The sequence below is a fragment of the Bactrocera tryoni genome, chromosome 1 (assembly GCF_016617805.1).
Source record: "Bactrocera tryoni isolate S06 chromosome 1, CSIRO_BtryS06_freeze2, whole genome shotgun sequence".
NCBI lineage: Eukaryota > Metazoa > Arthropoda > Insecta > Diptera > Tephritidae > Bactrocera > Bactrocera tryoni.
In genome coordinates, this window is record NC_052499.1 from 41604826 (window position 1) to 41631101 (window position 26276).

Here is a 26276-nt window from a genome sequence, read left to right on the forward strand (position 1 = left end):
AATTGCGCTTGATTAAACAATGTCAAGCTTTCAAGTGATTCGATTGCTGTCCGGAGTGATCAAACGTGGCACACCATGCCAACAACCTTAAATTTCAAGCACAATATGACACACTATGCTACGAGGGCAGCTATGTATATTCTGGCCTAGGGTAACACTAAGTGTTGCAAGGTGCAATCTGACATTTCCATTGGAAAGTTTGACGCTTTTTAGCATAACTCAGAACGTTTTGTCATTTAATCGTGAATTGTTTTATTTACGGGGAATTGAAAAATTCAACTCGGCCAAAAAATGGAATTAACTGGTGAACATTTTCGTGCGATCATTTTTCACAACTTTTGACGTGGATTATCACGACAAGAGTGCATCGATGAACTAAAATCTTTATATGGCTATAAAGCACCATCCTATAGCACTGTGAAAAACTGGTACAACGAATTCAATCGTGGCCGACGCTCGCTCAAAGACGAATTCCGGGAAGTCGTCCAAAAACAGCCGTTGTGCCGGAAAGCATCGATGCCGTACGTGAACTGATAATGCAAGACCGTCATGTAACATACCTTCAGATAGAGGCTTGCCTATGCATTTCCCCCACCAGCATACATTCGATATTGCATGAACACCTGGACAGTAAAAAAGGTTTGTTCTCGTTGGGTCCCGCACAATTTGACAATCGCTCAAAAAAAGGCTCGTCTGGATTGGTGTAAAGAAATGCTGAAAAAATACGATCGCGGTGCTTCAAAAGACGTTTATGAGATCGTCACAGGACGAATCATGGATTGCAACAAAACAGCAATCGACAAAAAAAAATAAAAAAATAAAAAAAAACATTTTCATTGATAAATATGCCTATTTACTTTATTAGGCCAAAAATATATATAGCAGCCTACGTATTAGATATGCATAGATCCGCAGTTCACGGACTTTTGTCATGTTGTCATCCGTAGTAACCATTTTCTGGACACTTTGGAGTCAGAAAGAACAATATAGTAAACAAAGTTTCCAAGAGTTTTAACTGCGCTCATTTATTATGGCTTTTTAATCAATCTAATTAATCAATTTCGCGTAAATGTTTAACTCTAATCATATGGAAGTTGCTTAGTTTAAGTATCAACTTGGAAAATCTAAGTATGCCATTTGTTAGCCTTAATAATATTTACATTTCGCAGAGTTATTAAACGATGTTTGGATCTTCTCTGCCGGATTTGGTATACGTTAATATGTATTAGAGTGTCCGTCATTTCATAAGTATATTTTTTCTTGCAAACGTCCCCTCAAGTTTCAGTGATCGTGTGCAAAAAAATTGTTGTTCACGAAGCAAATAAATATGCTGCTTTGAATATATAATATGCAGATATCAAACGTTCAGTATTCATATAGTACACCATGTCGTGTGTGCTACGCTATAATTCACTTGTCAGAAAACTAGATACATTTGATGTAAGTATAACTTTCATTGCGTAATAGTCCCTCTTTTGCAGTCATCTCTTCATAATTGGCATGCGAAGTGAACATAAAACTAAGTCGCTTAATTAATTGGATAAATGAGAAACAAAAAGTTTGTTAGTTTCAGTTTTTCGTTTATTTTTACTTTTCTTAATTAATATTTTACATCTGGAAAAAATATAAACAAAATTAAAAGTGAATAATACTTTAAAGAAAAAGAACATTTAACAATAATCTTATAACTATAATTATGTGTTTCGTTTTTCACTTAATTAGTTATATCCACATGTCTTAATGAGGCAAACAGCCCACCGCAGCTTTAATCGCCATCATTTGCACTGCTCTTGTCGAGTTTATTTTTCCTACCTTTGCGTTATTTCATTTGTTATATGAGGCTCTCGAAACTGTGGATTTTTATTTCATTTAGTACGTTTGGCATTTTGTGTTTGAATTTAATTCATTTTCACTTTTCTTATAGCTTAGATTTATTAGCCTAAAGATTATTTTACAGATTTGGTATTTTTCAGTTTCATGAATTTTTTAGTATCTTAGTTTTTATTTGGTAAACTTTGTATTTATTTCCTTAATTTTTTCGTTCTATTTTTAAATATGTATAATTGCACCACTGATAAATTTTTTGCGTTTCTTTCAGTTTTATGTTGCCTAAAATTCATTTCAACATTTCATTGCCATAAGTTAACATTGGTAGAGTGTGTCTTCTTGTCATTATATTTTACCATTTACTTATAAATTAAAGTACTTCTAATTTTATACTTTTAAAATTTTATATTTACAACAGTTCGTTGTCGAACCAGAATTTTTAAATTTTAAAGTTAATTTTACATATTTTATTTAATTTTTGGATGTGATTGGATAGAAAACCCTTTTCAACGACATTAAGACTGAAGTAAATATAATCTTTTGTTTATATTTATAAGGAAATATTCAACTGAATTATTTTATATGTCTTCAAGGTAAGAAAATTATTTTACTTCAATTTATGTCCCTAAAAGCATGCTTCAGTTTAGCACGGGAATATAAAAAATAAATCTGCTATTTCGGCTCAAATTATATTTGTTATTATACAGAACGTGAATTATGTCAAGTGTTGTCAGCAAAGCAGTTTTCAACTACAGAGTTTTCTATCTAACCCACATTTTGTTTTTTTTTTTTCTAGTTTCACAAACTATTAAACTTTTTAATTTCTGGTGCAAAATTATTTTGTTTTTATATTTTGCTTATGAAATTTACATTAATACGGTGAATTTGTGTATGTATGGGTGAGTATACATTTTGTGAAATTTTCGGTGCATAATTAAACACGAATATAGAATTTGGTTTTAAGTCTAAATATTGGGCAACATTTGTTAACGTTTGAAGAAATGCATTATATGCTTTGATTTAAAATATTTAGAGAATTATGATTCTGTGTTAAATTATAAAATAAAAATGTTTATATGTATATACATATGCAAAATGACATGATATAGAACATACTATTATAATTCTGAATTAAATAGATATGATTAATAAATTAGGAAAGCTACAAAAAAATAATTTTAATTTTTCTACAAAATATAACCTTTCAAATATTCCAAACAAATTAAGGAACATCCTCAAAGAAGTGATATCATTAATTAAAGTCCATTTTTCCAATTAAATTTAAGAGTGCAAAGGTGATTTTTTTTAATGTCTATAAAGCTTAGATTGAAAAACCTTTGATCGAAACTTGGAATATCGGATTTCTGAATGAAAATTTTACTATAATTTTCGACATAATTTTCAAAACAAATGTTTGTTATATACAGAGCATACTTAGCAGAAAAATTCGTTCGGGCCCGGGTTGAACTCAATGCCAACAGTCAAGTGAATACGGAGCAACACTGCTGCAAGGCGTTGCCCAGTGAGGACAAACTCTCGGGTAATGTAGAACTGGCTTTTGTGGGAATTTTACCCTTGCCCAACTTTGTTCTGGAAACTGTAACAGATGAAACTCTTACTTAACGCCAGCAACGAGTTCCTGCATGAAATTAACCCAGCTCAGCCCGCACATCTGACATTTTTCTTCCTATGGTCCGGCTCCGTCGAAACACCACGTTTCGTGGGCCTACCGTTCGATGACCTCGATGACAACTTATCTGAACCTTACCACCCTAACGGGGTTTAGATAACCGTTACAACAACAACAACAATATCTCGACCATGCAGGGAGAATGCAGACACTTACATATGGTTCTTGTTAGATAAGCGTGAAACGACTTTTCAGCTGTGTTTGAAGTTATTTAAGCAAAATCCAATGGAAGGTCTGAATGGTTCCACTGATGCATATATATCAGAGACCAAAGAACATTCGAAGCAGTGAACAGCGCGAAAAGTGATGGTCACCGATTCTGGGATTCACAATATGTTATCTGTATTGATTATCTGAATAAAAAACAACACTATCACAGAGCTACAAATTTTGATATTTTGACCAATTCTAAGCTGAATTAATGAAAAAATCGGATTCATTCGGCGAGGAAAGGAGCTTTTTCGTTATGATACCTCAACGACTTATACCATAATTGGTTGAATTGGTGGGCTCCGAACAGCTGCCCAATCTCTGTTTTCTTTGTTTTGAAAAAACTCGCTCGAATATTTCTTCCTCGAAGGCCTAGCATATTTGGCAAAAATCTAGAAGACGTACTTTTCATATGCTGTACAAAGTTCACAGAACTAAAAGAGGAATAAATTGAATTTTTTTAATATTTTTTATTTGTTGGTTATATATTTATCGGACCCTTGAAATTAAGATATGTTAAAAATTAAAAAAAAAATAAGAGAAAATAGATATTATATTATCAAACCTCAGTAATTTATATACATTTACTTACTTAAGAATTACAATAATTATTGCTTTTAGAAAAATATATATGCGTGTATGTATGTGAGTATGGGTTTATAAATTTTCTTGAGTGTGTAGTTGCATACATATATTGGTTTATTTGACGACTAAGTACAATAGTCAATATCTTAGTGGTGCTGCCTTACCTGAATGCATTCGTGTTCCCCAGAGTGGGTGGAAATCTTAAGTAAAATATTCACAAATCCGCTGCAAAGCAAGTGTAAAAACTTACTTTTAAATTAATTTCGATTATTATTAATGCACTGGCATGGCGCAGGCGCACTTTGAGTGCACACATGCGTTGGGTAACTAAGTAAGCGCTTTCTAACTAAAGTCGGCGTTCAACTTAATACCACTCAACCTTTGAGAACTTATACTAAGGTACGCGTATCATTGATTTTTATTAAAATAATAAACATCCACAATGAGTTAATAATCATAATTAAATGCACATCACTTCCTTATCATTTCCGTTATATAATCTGCTTACTTAGGTATATTTTTTCCAGCGTCTTTCATCAGTTTTGGTGATTTTTAATTTAAATTTATATTATGTTTAGTAGTTTGTGTTTTTATAGGTTACCTTTCTTCGTTTTTTCATTGTATTTACATCATAATTGGTTACATCTAACTAACTAATGTGATATAGTGGACGCAGTCATGGTTGCTCTCGTCGATGCTTGGCTCTGTTGCCAAATCGAAAGAGTTGTTGTTGGCTTCGCTGGTTCCATTTGCCGTCTCTTGGTGATTTTCTGTGGTTTGCTGGTTGCAAATATATCGCAGGCAGATCATAAAGAGAGTAGCATGCTGCTAAACATTAAACATATCACGAACAAAATGAGGATAACTTTACTAGCACAAATGTGTTGATGAATGCCTGGAAAGAGATGAGAGTAAAAATACACATTTTATAGACTTAACGAACTAATCCAATTTTTAAAATTTTCCAATTTAAAAATATAAACATTTCTTCTGTGAGATCAATAAGGTATGTAAATATTTGAACGAAACCTGAAAAGTTTCTCCATATAAAAAACAATATAATATATATTTATATATATGTATGTACATGGTAATTCGAAAAAAAAAAAATTGTAATCAGCGAAACTCGTTTTATTGTTCTTCAAAACATTCTGCATAGAAGGGCATAAACATTGCTCTCCTTCTACACATATTCAAATAAAATCAGCTGTACGTAAATTAAAAAAAAGCGTTTAAATGCGAGAAAGAATTCAACACTGAAATGTACAAGTATATAAAGAAGCTGTGTCCAAGTTCAAGCAAGCAAAATCTCCTTTGGAAAGCCCAAATATCCATGAAGCCACTTGTCAACTCCAAGATGTCTATGCGAGACTTGGGTGGAGTTGGATAAAATTGCCACAAAAATGCTAATTGAGTCACAAACTATTGCTGTAGAGGTAATTTAAGACAGCTGTCGTCATATAAACGAATCAGTCTTCTACACTGACTTTCTAAAATATTTGAAAAAGTAGTACTATCAAAGATGTCTTCTTTCCTCCACGAAAATAATATAATACCAACGCACCAATTCGGGTTTCGTGAAAAACATAGCACGATAGAGCAAGTAAATGGAATTACTAACGAGATAAGAAAAGCATTTTAATACAGGTACTGTTCAGCATTATTTCTAGACGTGGCTCAAGCGTTTGATAAGGTGTGGAATAAAGGCCTTTCATATACGATTAAAAAAAGTCTTCCTTTAGAATTGTATAAAACATTGGAGTCTTATTTAACAAGAAAAAACGTTAACTTCGGCTGCACCGAAGCTAATATACCCTTTAAAGGTGCATTTCTTTTAGTATAGTATTTAGTATATGTTATAGTAATCCGATCTGAACAATTTATTCGGATATTATATTATTACCTTAAGCAGTAATGCATGTCCAATTTCGTGAAGATATCACGTCAGCTGTGAAAGTTTTCCATACAAGAACTTGATTCCGATCGTTCAGTTTATATGGCAGCTATACGTTATAGTTATCCGATATCGGCAGTTCCGACAAATGAGCAGCTTCTTGAAGAGAAAATGACGTTTGCAAAATTTCAAAACGATATCTTAAAAACTGAAATCTGAGAGACTAGTTCGTATATATACGGACGGACAGACAGACAGACGGACAGACAGACAAACGGACATGGCTAAATCGACTCAGCTCAGTGTTCTGATCATTTATGTATTTATATCATAGGGTCTCCGTCGCTTCCTTCTGGGTGTTACAAATTTCGTGGCAAATTCAATATACCCTGTTCAGGGTACAAAAAAAGAGACAATTTGTGGTTAAAGTAGGAGATTTTATCTGTGATGAATGACAGATAAAGGCTGGTGTACCACAGGGCAGTGTCTTAGGCCCAACTCTATATACAGCAGATTTTTCAACAGCTAATAAAGTATTGACCTCAACTTTTGCGGGTGAGACAGCTTTAGTGAGCAGTAACAAATGCCACATAATAGCATTAAGAATATTAGCTGAAACTTAAGTTCTGTCGAAGAATGGCTAGCCAATTGGCGTGTAAATATGAATGAACAAAAGGGAAAGCATGTCACATTCTGGCTAAGACCAAAAATGTGCCCGGCATTAAATATGAACAATATTTTAGTAACCCAAGCGAAGTAACTTATCGTGCTAATCAACTAAATAGAAGGCTCATGTAGATAAAATAACTTGCATGAAGATAAGAGTTGCAAATTTATATTGGCTTTTAATTAAAACTCTAAACTTGGCCTAGACAACAGAGAGCTTTTATACAGTGACCGATTTAGATGTATGACATTTAATGCTTAGAACAATCACGCCTTTGCCTTAGTAGATGCGTAATGATCCATAAAGATCTTGGTATACCTATGGTAAGAAAATAAGTAGAGGACAACAGAATGAAACAATACATTGGTACATTCCTGTGATCAAACATGCCTAAAAAGAAGAGATATGCCTGCCTACTAAGGAGCTATTTTTCCACTCTGATTTAGAAATGTCCAGAAGATGCCTCTTCTTCTTCAGGTGGCGAAAACCCTTGACCTTTAGTTTTTTTAGAACGGAAATAAAAAGGAGTCATTCTTTACCAAGTCAGAACTATACAAAGAGTGACTCATAAATCTCATGTTTTGAGTGCTAAAAATGCAATTGTTTCAGTCGATGTGGGAAAGCTAGCATTGTCGTGGTGGAGAGTGAAGCGTCTTCGGTGGTCGGTTTTCCTGCTTTCTTGAAATGCAACTGACAAACAAATGATTGTATACTACTCAGAATACACTGTTCTGCGTTGTTTCAGTGGTATGGTTGCGAAGTATCCAGTTTTTCATAAAAAATAGGCAACCATTTGCTTGGAAGTGCTTCGTGCATGAACAACTTTAGCTGGATTCGCTTATCTTGAAACACCTAAACAGTCGATTGCAGCTACCTTTGGAATCGTGCGCGAAAATCTACGAATTTTCATCCGCAGCACTGTTATAGACGTGTTACGAAGCTCGGCTATTATCTTTTTTTAACATTTCTCTCAACCAATCGACAAGAACCTTGAGAGATTGCCAAATAGTGTGGCATCCAACATGAACAATATTTTCTACAACTGATTTTGGAACACCTTCCTGAAATTCGTGCTAGAAGGATCTACCACCTCGATACTGGTCCTTGATGGAGCTTCATCGTCAAAAGTTGAGTTAAGTTCAACGGAGCATTGTTGCTGAAATAATCCACGTCGTAAGTTGTAAAAAATAATCGCTCGAAAATGTTCGAGATTCAATTTCATATTTTGGTGGAGAAAAATATTTTAAGTTACTGTAAACAATGCAAATAGTGCTCGTATATAAAAACGTGCTGAGTATGCATACCCTCAAAAATGTCAAACCTTGTGACTAATGGGAGAAATCGGAGAAAAACTATTTAAAATGCAATAACTTGGTAAATCAATAGATTAACGTCCTCAAATTTTACAGATAGTGTAAATAATGGCACTTACAAGTTTCAATGGAAGTGACGTGATCTTTGGACAATGTACATGGCACTGTCAAACTTTATGTGTAATCATTTACTTCAGCAAATACTAACCGATTTCTACCCCAAAATTGGTAAGCAATATTATCCATATTATCCAGAAATTCGTATATCACTCTGTAAGTGTTGTTTAGCGAAATCGGATAAAAACCACGCCTACATCACGAACATATTATCTTCGAAAACCATCTATTTCTTTAATTTTTTCGTTTACAAATAGCGAGCTTATGACGTTATGGAAAGAATACTTGACCCAAACACTCGTTGTGTCCTAAAATGTGCTATCTAACTTCTTAAATTGTTGAGATTAGGCAATAATATTTTAAATCCGCAAATACCGAATATATGGACCCCAGTTATTAGTGAGTCCTTATGTCAAAAATGGGTAAAATCAGGGCAATAATTCCCCTAACTCCTTTACCAAATATAAAGACTTTCAATTTTGTCCTTGACTTTGTTGGTCACGATGTCAAGGTAGCTTCAAAAAACTCAGCTATATATTTTTCTGGTGATGATATGTCGTAATGCCAAAAATGGTAAACATCAGGTCGATGCTACCCGTAGCCCCGATACACCGCCATAGTATCGAACTCATACAATAATGTAAACACACATAAGCATTTAAAATCCTGAAACATCTGTACGAATATGTTGTCGCTGTCACATTATATTTCCCTTCCGTTATGCCACTTTAACAAAAGCCACTCTTAGTATACTCGCATTTAGATACTTACCGGGCGCAGCACCACTCGCTCCACTGCCGGCATGTATCAGCATCTGATTGTTCAAATTGTCGTAGTGTGTGATTGCCGCAGTCAATGAAGTTTCACGCTTCAGTTCCGGGAAATTTTCAATTTCCGCCACGCACTTCAATTCCAGATTTTTTCCAGCATGATAGAAGCGTGGTCCGCTCAAATAAAAGCGCACCTGAAGCTTTTGGCGTCGCAGGACATAATCGTGCGCCGGAATGCTGGTGTCAATGCTGGGTTGCAGTTCGCCCAGCGAAGCCTGTACGGTGCGACAAGGAGCGAGAACAATAAGAAATAAAATAGAAATATCAATTTGTGACATCGCCTTGATACAATTCGTTAATATGAGGTGGAAATAGTAATAGGAAAGTATGGTATTTTTTGGCGCGAAATAATAGAAAATGCAAACATCAAATCTCCGATGTAGTTCCGTTAAATATTAATATTTTACAAGGTATGTCTTAAATGCGCACACATTTGACGGCAACCCTACTCACCTGTTCGGCGTTGATGAACCATGTCAGTCGCGTGGGCAAGCTTGAATAGTCCGAGGTGCAGGTGGCGCTCAACAGTTCCTCCATGCGGTACATTGAATTGAAGCTGTCGATCAGCGGGTCACTCTGAGGCAGCGCTGCGAGTGCGAAAAAGGCGAGAAGGTTACAAAAATTGAAAGTGGCATTGCGTTGAATAATAGTTCGTGCACAAGTGGATATCGCACTAGTGCAACTAAGGTTTCTAAAAAAAAACAGTATCGCTAACAACACGCTGTTGCGTGATTTTTCGTGCTGATTTTGCTACTTATTTCCAATCGTTAGTTGTCGATACAATTTCTCTGAACTTATGTGTCTGTGCTTGGTTTGAGTGGCGTTGGGAGCAGGATACGCGTATGGATTCTTACCTGCTACGGTCATGTTGTCTCCTTTTGCAGCCAACTTGAAGTGTGGCGCATCGCCAGATACCTCGCATTCGTATGTGCCCGTTGATTTAGCGCCGACTAAACTTAAATCCACCCGACACGTCGATTCGTTGCAGAAGTACTTGCCATCTTGCACTTGAACGCCAGCGACGGGAAATTTCATATACACCGGATGCATCATTGGCGAGTATCTGAAAGTTCAAATAAAGAATTTTTGTACACCCGCAATAGTTCAGTGATTAAAGTTTTTCACACATGAAATGGGTGATTGTGATACTGGAATTCAGTTAAAGTAGACTTTTATTAGCCTTTAATATGTCGTATCGTATTGACCCAAGTAAAACGGAGAATGACCAGCCATACTTATATTATAATTGAATAAAATCTGAGATAGATGGAGTTTTAAAGAAAAAAGACTATGTGTAGCCATAACCTTCTTATTTCTTCAAAGAAAAGAAACCAACCTTAAATTTTCTGGCGTTAAGTGGAATTCGTGGAGCATCAGAGTTGGTCAGGTTTGTATACCCTTTATGTACTGTATTCAGTGAGATAATTCAGCCAAGCTGACCAAGCAAATTTGGGGGTATAAACGCTCAATTCTCTTAGGATATATTCAACCAGGATTACGAAAATAATTATATAAGATATATGGGGACCAAGAGATCCTTTTTGTCATGTAGAGAGAGATCATGTACTGAGGCCCTTTATTTTGCATCGCTCGGCCTTTATCCTGAATCATGATCCTATTTCGAACCATAAAGGTTTGATTTAATATATATAAAAGTCACTATTTGTGTTAATTTTTATTGGGATATCTTCATAAATGATTCATCTTTTGTAGATAGAAAATATCTGGTATATCTAAAATGGAAAATGCCATCCGCGACAGCAAGGCTATCGTCTAAACAAGGGTATGTGCCACTTGCAGAACACTGAACACTCCCAATCTAAAGAACGGTCGCCAAATTTCTCATTGAGAGCCTTATACCCAGGCACCTGAGTCCAGGTCCCGCTTTTAATTGGGCCAATAAGCTTTTCTATGGTGGTGCGTTTCCGTTGTCACGGCACACATTTAAAGAATTTGTGTTCAATCCCAAATTATGTCGCGTTGTGGTATAGGTATGATGGTTCTTCGACTTTTCTGGTTCCATGCAAGTATTTTTTAAATATCCCTGACCGAATAGGATCTGAGTTGCATAGAATTCGACTTCTTAATAATTTAAGATCTCTTATAAGTTTGGTCGTCTAACTGCCTCGACACCCATCCTCTCATCTTCGTTGACTTTCTAATATCGTATATTTCCATGTTTTTTTAATCGCTCTTTTTCTAATTTAAAATACTTACTTTAACTCTCACAGCCTTTTTTTCGTATGCTGAAATGTCAATTAGGGCAAAACCGCTTACAAATAATAATTCATCGCATGATACTGTTTGGTAATCTGACACAACTTTCAGGGCTGCGGTTTACCGATTTCAGCACATCTGATCAAATCCTTGATTTGTGTAATGAAATCTGATGGTTGTCGATATTAGAAGCTTTATATTTTCTTGTCTGCCCCTCTGATGTTGGTTGTTAGACAGCTAAGTTGGCAGGTGATTTTTGTTGTCTTTCCTGCGGAGTGCACTCAGAAAGTTAATCTGCAGTTGTTTGCTTACCTTCTTTGAGAGGTATATGTTTATTTCAAAGTAACAGCAGCTCTGTTTGTTTGTATATAACTGGATGTATATTGGAGGATGGAGTCATCTGTATAAGTTCACGCAAATGAGGAAAGTTCTCCGATTGCCATTCACTTGGTAGTGGCCAGAAACGATTCTTTTACATATAGCTCAAGGAGCTCAAGGAGCTCACGACTTCCGGTCTTTGACCAAGTATCCTCTGGGTAGCCTAAGAATATCCGTTTGAATGCGAGCTAAAGTGAGAAGGCGAAACAACCCCTCCGCAGGGTTGTGTGCTGGGATTGGGAACCGCCACGTTAAAAATTCACCCAATGAAAAGAAACAACAAGCCTCGGTTGAGTGACCTCCCGTTTGATGACGACCATGGCAAAGAAATTAAGGACAATGATTTGAGGCATGCACCAGGAATGTCCGATCCCTTAATTGGGAAGATGCCGCTGCCCAGCTGGTTGATGTTCTTGTTAGAGTAAAGGCTGACATCACCGCCGTCCAAGAAATGTGACGGACGAGACAAGGATTGAGACGAGTAGGTCCTTGTGGCATTTACTACAGTGGCCATATAAAGGTGCGCAAGTTTGATGTGGGATTCGTGGTGGGAGAGAGACTCCGTCGCTGAGTACTGTCATTCACCCTGGTGGATGAACGTCTAGCCACAATCCTCATCAAAGCGAAGCTCTTCAACATATCGCTAATCTGCGCCCACGCCCCGACGGAAGAGAAGAACGATGTGACCAAAGATGCCTTCTATGAGCGCTTGGAGCGCACCTATGAGAGCTCCCCCCGCCACGATGTCAAAATCGTGCTTGGCGACTTTAACACCAGGGTGGGCAAATCGGTAAATTCAGCCTCCACGTTGAAACATCTCCAAATGGGTTTAGGCTGATCGACTTGGTAATCTGGTTATTTGTAGTACTAGATTCCAGCATAAGAAAATTCATCAAGCCACCTTGCCTTTTCCGGATTGAAAAACCACCACCCAGATCGATCATGTTGTGATAGACGGAAGACACGTCGCCAGTGTCTTACAACTGCGTGTGCTCCGAGGTCCTAATATCGACTCGGACCACTATCTTGTTGCAGCCAAGATTAAAGCCCACCGTAAACAAACTGACTGGACCTTATCAGTGTTGCTTTAGACCTCGAAAATCAACAACCGACCAGATATTCACCATGCGCCAAATTTTGAAAAAGACCCGTGAAAAGAGAATTGACACACACCACCTCTTCGTCGATTTCAAAGCTGCTTTCGACTGCACGAAAAGGAGCTACCTTTATATCACGATGTCTGAATTTATTATCCCCGCAAAACTAATACGACTGTGTAAGCTGACGTTGAAAAACAGCAAAACCTCCGTCAAGATCGGGAAGGACCTCTTCGAGCCGTAATTAGAGCTGTAGAATTTAATCGAGCAGGTACAATCTTTTATAAGAGTGTACAGTTGCTGGCGTATGCCGATGATATTGATATCATCAGACTCAACACCCGCGCCGTTAGTTCTGCTTTCTCCAGACTGGACAAAGAAGCAAAGCAAATGGGTCTGACATTGAACGAGGGCAAGACGAAATATCTCCTGTCATCAAACAAATAGTCGTCGCACTCGCGACTTGGCTCTCACATCACTGTTGACAGTCGTAGATAATTTCGTCTATCTTGGAACCAGTGTAAAGACCACCAACAATGTCAGCCTGAAAATCCAACGCATGATAACTCTTGCCAACAGGTGCTACTTCGGACTGAGTTGGCAATTGATAAGTATAGCCCTCTCTCGACGAACAAAAACCAAACTCTATAAATCACTCACAATTCCCGTCCTGCTATATGGTGCAGAGGCTTGGACCATGACAACAACTGATGAGTCGACATTGCGAGAAAAGTTCTGCGAAAGATGTATGGTTCTTTATGCGTTGGCCACGGTGAATATCACATTCGATGGAACGATGAGCAGTACGAGATATATGACAACATTGTCCAGCGAAATAAAAGACAGCGGCTTCGCTGGCTAAGTCGTGCTATCCGAATATACGAAAACACTCCAGCTCTGAAAGTATTCGACGCAGTACCCGCCGGGGGAAGCAGGGGAAGAGGAAGATCTCCACTCCGTTGGAAGGACCAGTTGGAGAAGGACCTGGATTCCCTTGGAATATCCAATTGGCGGCACGTACCGGGAGGAGGAAACGACTGGCGCGCTGTTGTTGACTCGGCTATAATCGCGTAAGCGGTGTCTGCGCCAATAAAGACGAAGCAGAATCTGGTGGTTCTGTGAGTCAAGCCAAGATACACCTAGTTATGTTTTATTGGTACTACTTCTGTGTCTCGGGCGGTGATTACTGCTGCTATCTCCTCCGTGTATCAAATTACATAAGGCTCGTATGGCATTTCTTGCTTTGTTATAACTCCATAGCTAGTGGATCCTTGTGCTACTAAAACCATTTTTCTAGAGTGTTAAATCCAACAATCTTGAGCTGTTGAACGTGTTTTGAACAAAGCTGCATGGATAGTTCGTTCGAGTCTTTGTTCAAATAGTTTTTCATATAGTATTCTCGCTGTGTAGAGCATGCATAGTGGATGGATGTTGATGGCAAGTTAAGATCTCTTTTTTTCTTACTGATTAGTTGTGTCTTCCAAGGTTAAGGAAATATTCCAGCTACGAAGCGGGCGTTCGGCTAGGTAGGTTCCGGATGACTCGTTTCATGATGTATCGACAAAATATTTAAATAATGTCCAAAATTCATTTCCATAACCTAATGAAGTCAAAGTATTGACTCAAGTATAAGCAATTATTTAGTAAAAGTTTCAAAATCAATGAGACTCTCTTTTGCGCTTTGAATTAGTCTAAATAAACTAGGTCGGACGATTTCTAGTCACTTTTTCAGTCGATGGTGTTAGGTTATAATGTTGTAGGCGGAAAGAAAAGATTACTAATGCCAAGGGAAAATAAAGCATTTATTGCATTCGATGTTTGCAATTCAAAGATTGGTTTCATATTCAGCTACTAAATAATAATATATTATTATTTCACTTTGCCTAAATTTTTTCAATATACAATATATATATATCTGTTTGGACAAATGGAACATCAATATTAAACACATTATTTGTTTCTCTCTTTTGTAAAATCAATACATTACATTCACTTTACACTTTTTAAAATGGTTTAAATTTTGATTTCTGGCGATACAAATGAAGTTAGAGAAATTATTTGAAAAAAGGTAAGCTATCATGTAAATGTTATTATCCAACATTCTGGTAAAACGCACCCATTCGCAAAGATGAAATTATTGAATCCAAAATATAGAACCATACATTGATTTGGGATCAACTAAAACACATATATTTACAGAACTACTCTGCCCTAGAGAAATATACGTAAGTCAGAATTTCGGGCAATCAAAAATAATTAAACGGAATAGCTGAGCAAAATATATACTTCCTCACCATATTTGCGATGGAGTTTGAAAATCGAAATGTAATAATAACCCACATACACAGACGGAGCACACAAATTAAAATGCTGGTTCCACGCCGTCTCAGTTCCCTTCTAATAATTCAATAAACTCATAACTCGGTAGGTACACATATCTACATACGTTTAGTATGCGTTTGCTCAAATGTTCGTATTCGTTAGAGACCAGTGTCTATTATAAGTCTACCATGTCCATACGAGTATTTCATATCGGTATAGATACATACAAGTATGTATGTACATATGCATGTACAGACAGTGGCATGTTTACTACACACTGAAATACATTATAATGGACAGGTCTTGTATCATTCACATCACATCAATTTACATACATATATAACATATTTTGCAATGGACATATGTTTGTGCTTTCAAATTTAGTTTCTCAAATTGCTAATGAGAAATGTCTGACCCAATGGTTGCATTGGTCTGCTTTAGATACATCGGAGGTAACTGCAAATAGCAAGCGTTCCGATAGCATTTCATAGTAACGAAGTAAGTCATATGCACACCGTAGCAATGATGTGGTACAGGTATAAAATAGTTTGAAAGTAGATTTTGTCGGAAAGTGAAAACGTAAAACATATTTTTAGCTTTCATTTAAAGTTAATTTGTAGTTTAAAAACCATCATTTGTTTTAGGTTTGTTGACGTCCAATTTTAGAGTTGGTGTTTTGACGGCTTTACTTGATTTATATTCAGTTTGATTTGACATTTTATAATTAACAGCCAAACGACCATTTTACGTTTCAAACGGTGGGTGAATGGGCCCAAAACGAGATGGTGACCGATCCTGATTTTCAAAAGAAAATTATGTTCAGCGATGAAACGCACATTTATCGTACTCATTGTAAGCTAATAAATATAATTGTCGCATTTGGAGAAATGATAAGCCGCAAGCCATTCTTGAGACGTCGTTATATCCTCAAAAAGAGCGCCTGAAATTTCATTTGTCATTAGCAAAAGAGCAAAAATTTAAAAATCGAATATGAGCGGAGACGACAGCAAGAGGTTAAAAATTTTGGGTGGCAATTCACAGACTCATAGACGAACCTCGAAATTTCCACATATCAAATCATCAGTAGGTGATACCATGTGCGCGGAAACAGCGCATACTGGCATCTTCCGTAGCCAAGGGATGCTAAAAGTTTAAAGATAGTGAAACATTACGCCCTTTGCAAGGGACCGAATGAAATGGAGGATTGCAACAGGTTGCAATATTATAAAAAGATACTTCACTTTTTAGTCGCTTCTTTTATTCTAACCCCTACTTGATTAAGTCATATGTTGAGCAAAACACAAGATCATATCATTCTCGAGCTCCGTCGAAAAACTCGAGGGTTTCTTAAATAATAAACTGAGCTGAAGGGGAGATACTGAAAACAGGGCTTTTGAAGTTTTTTAATTCGGAGCTTCTAACCAAAATTGGGTATCGGAGCCAAAATGCGAATTTAAGTGTACCAACATTTTCCACCGAATACATCTCCAAACGAATTATAATGCTTTTACTCAATCGATTCAAAGTTCTAGCCCATTGGAGCCAATGTAAGCGTTATTACGGGCATGTTATAATACTTAATCAAAAAAATATATCGACAACTAAAGTAATGAGAAGTCAACTTCAAACTAAATGACTGGAGATCTGTCTATCAGCAGCCCCAAAACCAAGTTTCATTGCGTAAGACTACTTGTATATAAACAGGAATTACTTAGACTTTCAGTACAAAACTCGGTGAACATCGACTGGGTACTCAGTCATATTAGAATAGCTAATGAATAAGCAGGCCACTTGATCCGCTCGGAGGCAGTTCGGAATGCAGTTCCCTCAAGCTGCCATGGACTATTCAGTAAGTTGCTTGAAGCTATGGACTTAGTGGTAATGGCGGGCCGACCACAAAGCTTTGAATTTTAGCTATGTGAGGTAACAGGAACTCTGCGCCATATATTATATTTGGAATATATGGTGCAATGAAACATGTTAAATTCAGTTCTACAACAAATGACGACAATAAGAAACTACAATCCACGGTCCCATTCAATCGGTTTGGTGGGGTTCCGTGAGGAGACGTGCTTATCCGTCGACGAATAAATTCATAACGTGAAATGTAAAAACCTATTACGATGGTAATTGAAGATATTAATTCCACTGAGCCAGTTTGCAGGAATTTGGAACTGATTATTTTTGCTACAATTCGCGAGTCAAAGCAATTGTGTGTTAGTTTGCAAAATAGAAATTACCGCATTTTAGTGCATTGGTTGTAGATCACAGATAGTGTTGCAGCTGCCCACCAATATGATAACTGCATTGCTACCATTTAGCCCGTGTGTGTGTGCATTTCCAATTGATTTACGCACTAGCAGGTGGTATAGTAAGCTTATAAATATGTAGGTATGTATATGCACTTGTATCAGCACATCTATAAAGGAGTTTACACAATTTAACAGATTACTGTCAAGCTTGTTTACGTATACGTCATAGTTAGCAGCTGAGAAAACTTAAATGCTGCAACAATTTTTTGCCATTTTGTGTATATTTCCAACATTTACATATCACAATCGCTTACCTGAAAAATTCCTGCTTATCCTTGTACCATTTTACGGAATTCAACGTATGTCCGCTCATATCATAACTGCAGGATAACGTGACATTATCGCGAAAATCAACAATTTCCGGAACATTGATGTCAGTAACAAAGAGGCAGGAAATTCGATGAAAATCTGAAAGATAATATGTAAATAAAAATGCACAGTGAAATGAAATAAAGAAATTTACATTTTAAGCCTGAGCATGTTTCTGTGAAAATATACAAATAATATATATGATATATGAATATGTGTGTGCTATACAAGGTATATAACTGTTTCTGGTGTCGTAAAAATTTTAAGACAATTGGATAACTACAATCGATGTTATCGATCAAAAAGTGACAGCAGCTTTTGGTCATCGGTCGTAAAATGCAAATATTAAATTTTGTTTTAAACTTGGGAAAAAGTTTACTGAAACATTTCAAATGACGAAAAAAGTTTATGGTGATCAGTGTCGTGAGGACCTCTGTGTCGATCAGAAGTCGGTCGTCTTCAGAAGTCAAAAATAAAGACAATTCTGATTTGTTTTTTACGATTCCGAGGGTTTTGTACACCGAGAGTTCGTCCCACTTGGCCAAACGATTAATGCTGTGTTTTACCTTGATATTATGAAGCGTCTTTTGTCACGCATTCGTCGTGCTCGACCACAATACCGTGAGGCAGGGTCCTGGCGCCTGTTGCACGAAAATGCGCCGTGTCATCGGTCGACGCTTGTCACTGATTTTTTGACAAAAAGCTCCATATTAACCATTAATCACTCACACTACTCACCTGATCTGGCACCCTGTGATTTTTACCTATTTGGAAAACTTCATTTGCCCATGAAAGGACAATGGTTTCAGGACATTTCAGCTATCCAAAAGGCGACGACCGATATTCTCAAGAGCATTCCGAAAAATGACCTTAAACACTCATTTGAAATGCTAATTGACCGGGCTAAATGCTGTATCCAAGCACAAGGAAACTACTTTCAATAAAAAATATAACTTTTGAAAAATATTAATTTTTTGTTGTTTTTTTAACAGTACTGTTTCTTTTGCGACAGACCTTGTATGTACGTAAGTTAGAACACTTATTATACCTAAATAAACGTGTAAGTACCTACCTACCTAGTTGAGCAATGCCTTTCAAAATTGTTGAATTTCTGTTTTTTCTATGGAAACAATTCAATACTCAATACGAGTAAGTAAGTAACATAAATCATACACTTTTTACAATTTTGCAAAGTCCAAATAAAACAGAAGCAAGTATTTTTAATTTTGATTCAGAATATTCAAAAATTCAAAAATACAATGCATCTTCCAATCACTAAAATTTTATAGGCACTTTCCGGGATGGCCTTCAGCTCTCACGTCTTCAATTAACTCAAAACGGTTTCCCTGGAGCAGTTCTTTGAGTTACAAGAATAGCCAGAAGACACATGGAGCTAAATCAGCTCAATACGGTGCTTGCTCAATGATATATTTTTGTGGAGTGTAGAGTTCGAAAATCTTTGTATTAGGTATACGGAGGCTGAGGGAAGTATTGACCCGATTCGATAAATTTTTGACGTACAGACATACCATTGTCAAAGAAGGACTAGTCCTGAATTTCAATTACATATCTCACACGTTGACCGATATTTTCCAAAAGTCAACTATTGATACTGGGGTCCACATATTGGTTACCTATGGTCTCGAACAGTTTTGGTTGGACTTGGACAATTTTTTTTCAAAAGGTGGCATGCTTTAAAATAATTATTACTGCAAAATTTTATTCGGTTATATTAATTACTTCTTGATTTGTGTACTGGAAAGTGAAAGAGTCAAATGGAATTTTAAATTGTGCTATATGAGAAGTAGACGTAGTTTTACTACTATTTCGTCTATTTTCCCTCTGTAACATAGGAATGTTCTGAAAATGACACCAACTAAATTTAATCGAAATCAGTTGGTCGGGTCCCGAGATATGGGATTTCACCAAAAAGTGGGCTGTGCCACGGCCTTTGTCCAATTTTCACACCGGCATTCATAAAGCCTTCTTGCCATCTTGGATGTAAAATTTAATGTGTTTGGCGTAATGATTTTTGGATTTATTTGCTTTTATTGATTTATTGCGCTTTTAGTAATTTTCAACTGTACCGTTATATGGGGAGTGAGCGGGGTTATCCTTCGACTTCATCCCTTTTCAATCAGCAAATTTGATTGTTATAGCTTAAGTGGCTTAGGAGATATGTGCATTAAACTTATTAGAGGGCGTGGCGTGGACCTTACTGCTTCGATCTTCTACGCCATATTACAGCTTTATATCTAAATTTAGTGTTAAGTTATGGCACTTTATGTGTTTTCGGTTAATTGCAATTTGTAGGCTTGGTAGTGGTCCGATTACTCCTATCTATGAATTTGGTGTGTTGGTTTGTATTATGGAACCTACGTACCAAATTTCATCAAAATTTCTCAATTTTTACTCAAGGTACAGCTTGCACGGACTGATGGACGAAGAGATAGATTTCAATTTTGTCGTCATTCTGATCATTTATACATATATATCCCTACATCTATCTCGATTAGTTTTAGGTGATACGTACAACCCGTAGGTAGGTCTGTAGCAACTGGTTAACCAAAGCTATAATACCTTTCACAGGCACATTTCTTATGAAACAAAAGATCTTTATTTTGATGAAAATCTAGTTTGTATGGCTGCTTTAAGCTACAGTGATCCAATCTGAGCAATTTCATCGGAGATTATACCGTTGTTGTCCATACACGGAGTGGTTATTGATAGTTCTCTTTGTATGACTTTATCTGCTATGGTAGTTCACTCTAAGCATCTCCGGATATTGTACCATTACTATGAACAATAATGCCCAACTTTGTGAAGATATTTCGTCAAATGAAAAAGTTTTCAATAGAAGGACATGGATTTTGATCGATCAGTTTGTATGGCGGCAGCTCTTCGATGAGAAAAGAACGATACATAAAATATCGAGAGACTAGTTCGAGTATATGCTGACCATTTATATATATAATATATTATTAACGTCTCCGCGTTTCCTTATTACAAATTTCCTATCAAACTTAATACATATACCATGTTCAGGGTATAAAAACTCAATATTATCCAGCATTTATTTTGTCACGCACTGTAATACGAGTATAAAAGCAAAGGCTTATATTGAGCACCGAGTGTGATATTTGTTTCGATAACTTTAAAGTGAAATGTGAAAACGCCATGCATGGGTCTACGTGCATGAAATTATAAATATGTGTACATACATATGTACACTCAAACCCGTTGTGTATTTGCTGAAGGACTTGTAGGCGTTGTAAAGTTGTGCAAAAGCAAATAACTGTCGTAAAATCAATTTGCATTTTTTACATGGCATAAATAAAGCGCACTTTATAGGCCAACGTGTGGCCGTGTTGAATTCACAGCATACATTTCATTTTACTTTCGGGAAAGTTTTTGGTTTTGGGTAAATTGCGGTAGAAAATATTTTAAAGATGTTCAGTTCACTCAGTCACTTCTACATATAATTTATGTAAGAATATGTGGTGACTTTCCTTAGCACATTTAAATTGAAATGTATTTACCTTTATGAGTTTGACAAAGTAGAACAATAATCAGGAATAGTGGGATGTAAGCTTCATTGTTTTGCAATTTAAGTAAAAAGTATAACATTTTTATATGGAAACCAATAACTGACTGCTGTTTATAAAAATCAAATAAGCCAGACTCTGCCCAAAGCATACCGAAACTGAACCAAACTTTCACATTGAGTCTTGAGTTACTATTCGCATTTCAGCACTGATTACAAATATAAATCTGCGAGATGTAGACTTGATGACCAACCTTTGTAAAGTTTTACGATATTTGCTTCATTAATTTAAGCTACCTTAAGCAATGTCTGAGGTATACCACATTCGCTGAAAAGTTTATGGCCCTGTCAAATCAACAATTGAGCATCTAGTGGAAAAATTTGAACCCACAGACACAGAACTAAATGTTTCCAAGCCAGTGCGAGAAAAAGGTGCCTATAGTGCGGAGAATATTGCTGCCGCTAGCACATCAATTGAGGAAGACCCAAATCAGTCTCTCACCCGTCGTTCTCAAGTGTTCGGCACCTCTGTGACGTCGTTATGGCGAATTTTTCGAAAAGATCTTAGCCTGCATCCTAATAATATCAAATTGGCGCAAGAAATGAAGCCGCTTAACCACCAGAATCGCCTTATTATCGTGAATTGGGCTGAGTAACAACTTGAAAATGATCCGGATTTTCATCGAAAAATAATCTGCGGCGATGGGGCTAATTTCTGGCTGAATGGCTTCGTCAATAAACAAGATATGACAAGATACCTGACCAATAAGGTAGCAATCCAAACTCTCTATGAATCAAGATTGCATCCCGAAAAAATTACGGTTTGGTCTGGTTTATGGGCGACGAGTATGTTAATCTTTGCGAGTGAAATTCGTCTTTTGATCGATACAACCATAGCGCATAAAGGTTTTTTACACACGTTCAGTTGGCTTTTTCCTTTTAAATGCAATTGTTGTTAACTTAGTTTAGTAATTTTTTATGGGAACTCAACACATTTGCACGATGTTTTACGGCCTTCCTGCTTTTGTTTGCTTTTGAACAGGATTCCTTATATGTGGAGTTGCATTTACGACGAGAAAGAGACCAAATGCGAAACTACAAGTATTGTATTTTCGCTTGGTGTAATGAAAAAATTGTTGAAACACCTCTAATAATGGCTTTCCAAGTATGAACTCTTAATTGTAACGGAAAGTTCTTCCGCCTTACGGTTTTCTACATTTTTCTTAATATCAGTTAGAACAATTTGTATTTCGCTTCCAAACTACTTGAAAAAGTATTCCATTTCAAAGATTTTATAGAAAATTGAATGTTCTAAAAAGTGGTGTCCAACACTTTTTTCGTAAACCTCAAAGTTTAAAAGATACTAACGAGTAAGGTTTGATTATTTTAAAGAAAAAATATTTTTTTCTTATATAAGGTTGTTAAATATCTCACCTTATCTCACCGCCTTTTTGTCTTTTGAATTTCGCGGCTATGTATAAAACGCTACAGAGCTCGTATCTGGCAAATCCATTAGAGAAACGTTCCGTGAGATTAATGGTGTTTTGGAGGATGGTACTCGATCACTTCGCACCGCGGAGGAATCGTTTCGACCATTCAGAGCGGGTGAAAACGACTCCATGGATAAGCCAGCCGGCGGAGGACCTGTGACGACGAATACCGATCAAATCATGGAAAACATTGAGTTAGACCGGCATGTGGCAACTCGTAACATCGCCCAGAAGATGGGAGTTAGTCACCAAACCATTTTAAACCATCTGCAGAATGTGATTGTGCTGGATACACAAAAAAGTTTTATGTTTGAGTGCCGCATGATTTGACGCAAACAAGCCTTCTTGACCGAATCAACGCCTGCGATATGCTGCTGAAACGGAACGAACTCGAATTTTTGAAACGGATGGTGACTGGCGGCGAAAAATGGATCACATACACCAATATCAAGTGAAACCGGTCGTGGTCGAAGGCCGATGAATCGTCCCAAACAGTGGCCAAGCCGGCATTGACGACCAGGAAGGTTTTGCTGTGTGTTTGGTGGGATTGGAAGGGAATTATCCACAATGAGCTCCACCATATGCCCATATGGTCAGACGCTTAATTCTACCATCTACTGCGAACAACTGGACCGCTTGAAGCACGCAATCGACCAGAAGTGTCCAGAAATGGCCAACAGTAAGGGTGTTGTGGGACAACAACAGACCACACCCTTCGTTGATGACTCGTCAGAAGCTACGGGAGCTCGGATGGGAGGTTTTATCGAATCCACCATATAGCCCGGGCATAGCGTCAAGTGATTACTACCTGTTCATGTCCACGTCGAACGCCCTTGTTGGTATAAAGTTGAACTCAAAAGACGCTTGTGAAAAGTGGCTGTCCGAGTTCTTCGAAAATAAGGAGGGTGGCTTCTACGAGGGGGGTATTATGAAGTTGTCGCCTAGATGGCAATATATTATCGAACGAAACGGCGCATATTTGAACTAAACTCGATCACTGTAACACTTTTGATTAAGGATTGAATAAAGAGCAAAAAAGCGGAAGGGAGATATTTGGTAACCTAATATATTGTAGAACGCAACGACAAAAAAAATATTATAAATCGTAAAACATCTAGTTTTTAAGGGAATTTACTGAATTTCTGATTTCACCAAGATATTTGGTATGAAAATAGAAAATTTTTTTTTAACTTCGAGCTTCTGTTAAAGGAATTTAATGATTTATAAGTATTAGTTTTCATATAATTTTAACAAAGAAATTGTGGTTCATTCGCTTAAGGACTACATTGGTTTGCTACAATATTAAAACTCACAAGCTTTGAGATCCCATAAGGAAAGTCAGAAAATTTCAAATGCAACTATTCTCAAACTCTCAATCGATCTCCTGCCAAATAAATTCACCAACAAACTTGACTTTATTGTTTATAATAATATTGAAAAAAATCGTCTTTTTATTGAAAATACCATCTTTTTGGTAAAACTTTTGTTACCACAAAATGTTGTTGTTGCTTTCATCGAGGTTGCAAGTTATTTTCAGCTCACATGCAATATATTTGTTCGTGCCCGTGCGACCAAGAAAACGTGCTTCAAGTACACATAGTACTATAGATATTTCAAAGTCTAATGTAAAATGTAAATACGAAACGATAAAGGAGAAAAATTTCCAACACAGAAAAAATTAAATAGAATATTCAACACCAACGTGAGCATGTTGTAATAAAATCAACAAAGGACAGAAATACAAAGAAATTTTTTGAAAATTTCAAATTTATAAAATATATATTTACACACATACATATAGATATACACTATGCATGGCAAATAAAAAACAAAAAAAAAAGAGAGAAATAAATGAACTTTCAAAATAGTGTCAGTCCACATAGAAACGTACGCACATTTGCAGAGAGTAACAAAACGTTGCACAGAAACGTGAGCGTGACAGGAATATCAGCAAGTGATGAAATGCTTCGGATAAGCCAAACTTACATAGAGCCCACATATACACTGATAATGCAGTCAGTATGCACTAACACGCCGGCATGACTTGTTACGGCAATAAATTGTTGCTATTTCGGATAGATGGAAGTGCATATATATTTTGGGTCACCGCATATTTATTTGCATAGATAAGGAAGATAATAAAGACGAAACGAGCAAACCCTACCACAAGTGCAGCACAAATACAAATACAAGCAAATGAATTGAATATGGTATAGAGTAGCAGGTGTTTGTGTGTTACTAAAAGAGCTTTTGCATATTTGTTTTGCGTATGTGTGGGGGTGTGTGTGCGTGTGAAAGTTAAACATATGTAGTTGTGCATAAATAATGCAATATAGTATTTCGCACAAATTCTGTCGTTTCAAATTGTAGCAGGTAGGAAAATTCTTGACTGAAGACTGTTACTGAGAGCTTGTGATAAACCGACAACACAGGGAGCATTGAAAGAGGCAATTTTTTTGTTTATTTTTTGTTGTTTTAAAAGGTCAAAATGTGAAGACCTTACTCTAAAAGCTTATTTTATGTGTGGGTGACAAGGGCCAGCTTTGGCTAGCTTCACAGTTACTAGGAGTATCAGTAGTAATATATATAATAGTAGGCTGTTAGATTCATTAAGAGATCAAGGAATTCTTTCACTATATTTGATGATGCCCTAAGAAAAAATCTAATTTACTAATCATAGAATGTCCCAATAAAAGACAACTGACAGGAAGATTTCTCTCAACCAAAGAGCCAGTTGCTGTTGGCAGTAGATGTGAAATAATGTTGAGAGTCTGGCGTGGAATTGTTCTAAAAGCTCCACTGAAGAATTTACCATCTTCTATTTGTATGCTCTCCATGTGCATTATCCATATTTCTTTTTCATTATTGGCCTCCATATAAATATACCGTATGTCATAATAGGTCATACAACTGCTGTCTAGAGCCAAATAGTTAGTATTTACACCTATCCGAACACCGTTAGATCTAACAACATTTTTCTCATCGTGAAGACCAAGAGAAATGGGGATAACGCGCCTCCTTGGGGCATTCTTGTTTGGACAAATCTGCACATCGTTGAACTTGAATCAATTTCTTGTGACGTTCGGAGTTGACCGGATCTTTAAGCTTGCTGAGTATGGCCTTTAGGCTGAGAAAATCCGCCTTCTCTGTCTGGAAAGACTGCGAGTGCGTATTTTTTTACCTCCGTTTGTCAATATTTGCTACTATTGAGCTAAGTGCTGCTTCTGTCGTTACTACTCTAGAATAAGCGAGTTGCCAAACTACCCGTTTTTTGGGATTAAAATGTTTCTTTTAATAATTCCGACATGGATACAAGCAAATACCCGGGTGCCTTATATTGATTTATGGTTGCGAATTAACACTTGCTCCAACTACCTCCAATCCGTGGATTCTATCCCTGAAGTAAGAATCCGGAAAGTCTGCAAAATACACTTCAACAGCCGTTATGACCTCATAATTTGTCGTAAAATGCCT

The 26276-nt window shown here is 36.7% G+C and overlaps 1 protein-coding gene across 1 annotated transcript; it reads right to left on the reverse strand.

Moving 5' to 3' along the window:
- Positions 1 to 1618: 1618 nt before the first annotated feature.
- Positions 1619 to 17871, reverse strand: LOC120767782 (the record flags this gene model as incomplete). Its single annotated transcript, XM_040094073.1, has 5 exons — positions 1619 to 5207; positions 9075 to 9348; positions 9587 to 9720; positions 9988 to 10196; positions 17714 to 17871. Coding segments are annotated over 5 exons (864 nt in total), but the record flags the coding sequence as incomplete, so codon positions are not given.
- Positions 17872 to 26276: the final 8405 nt, after the last annotated feature.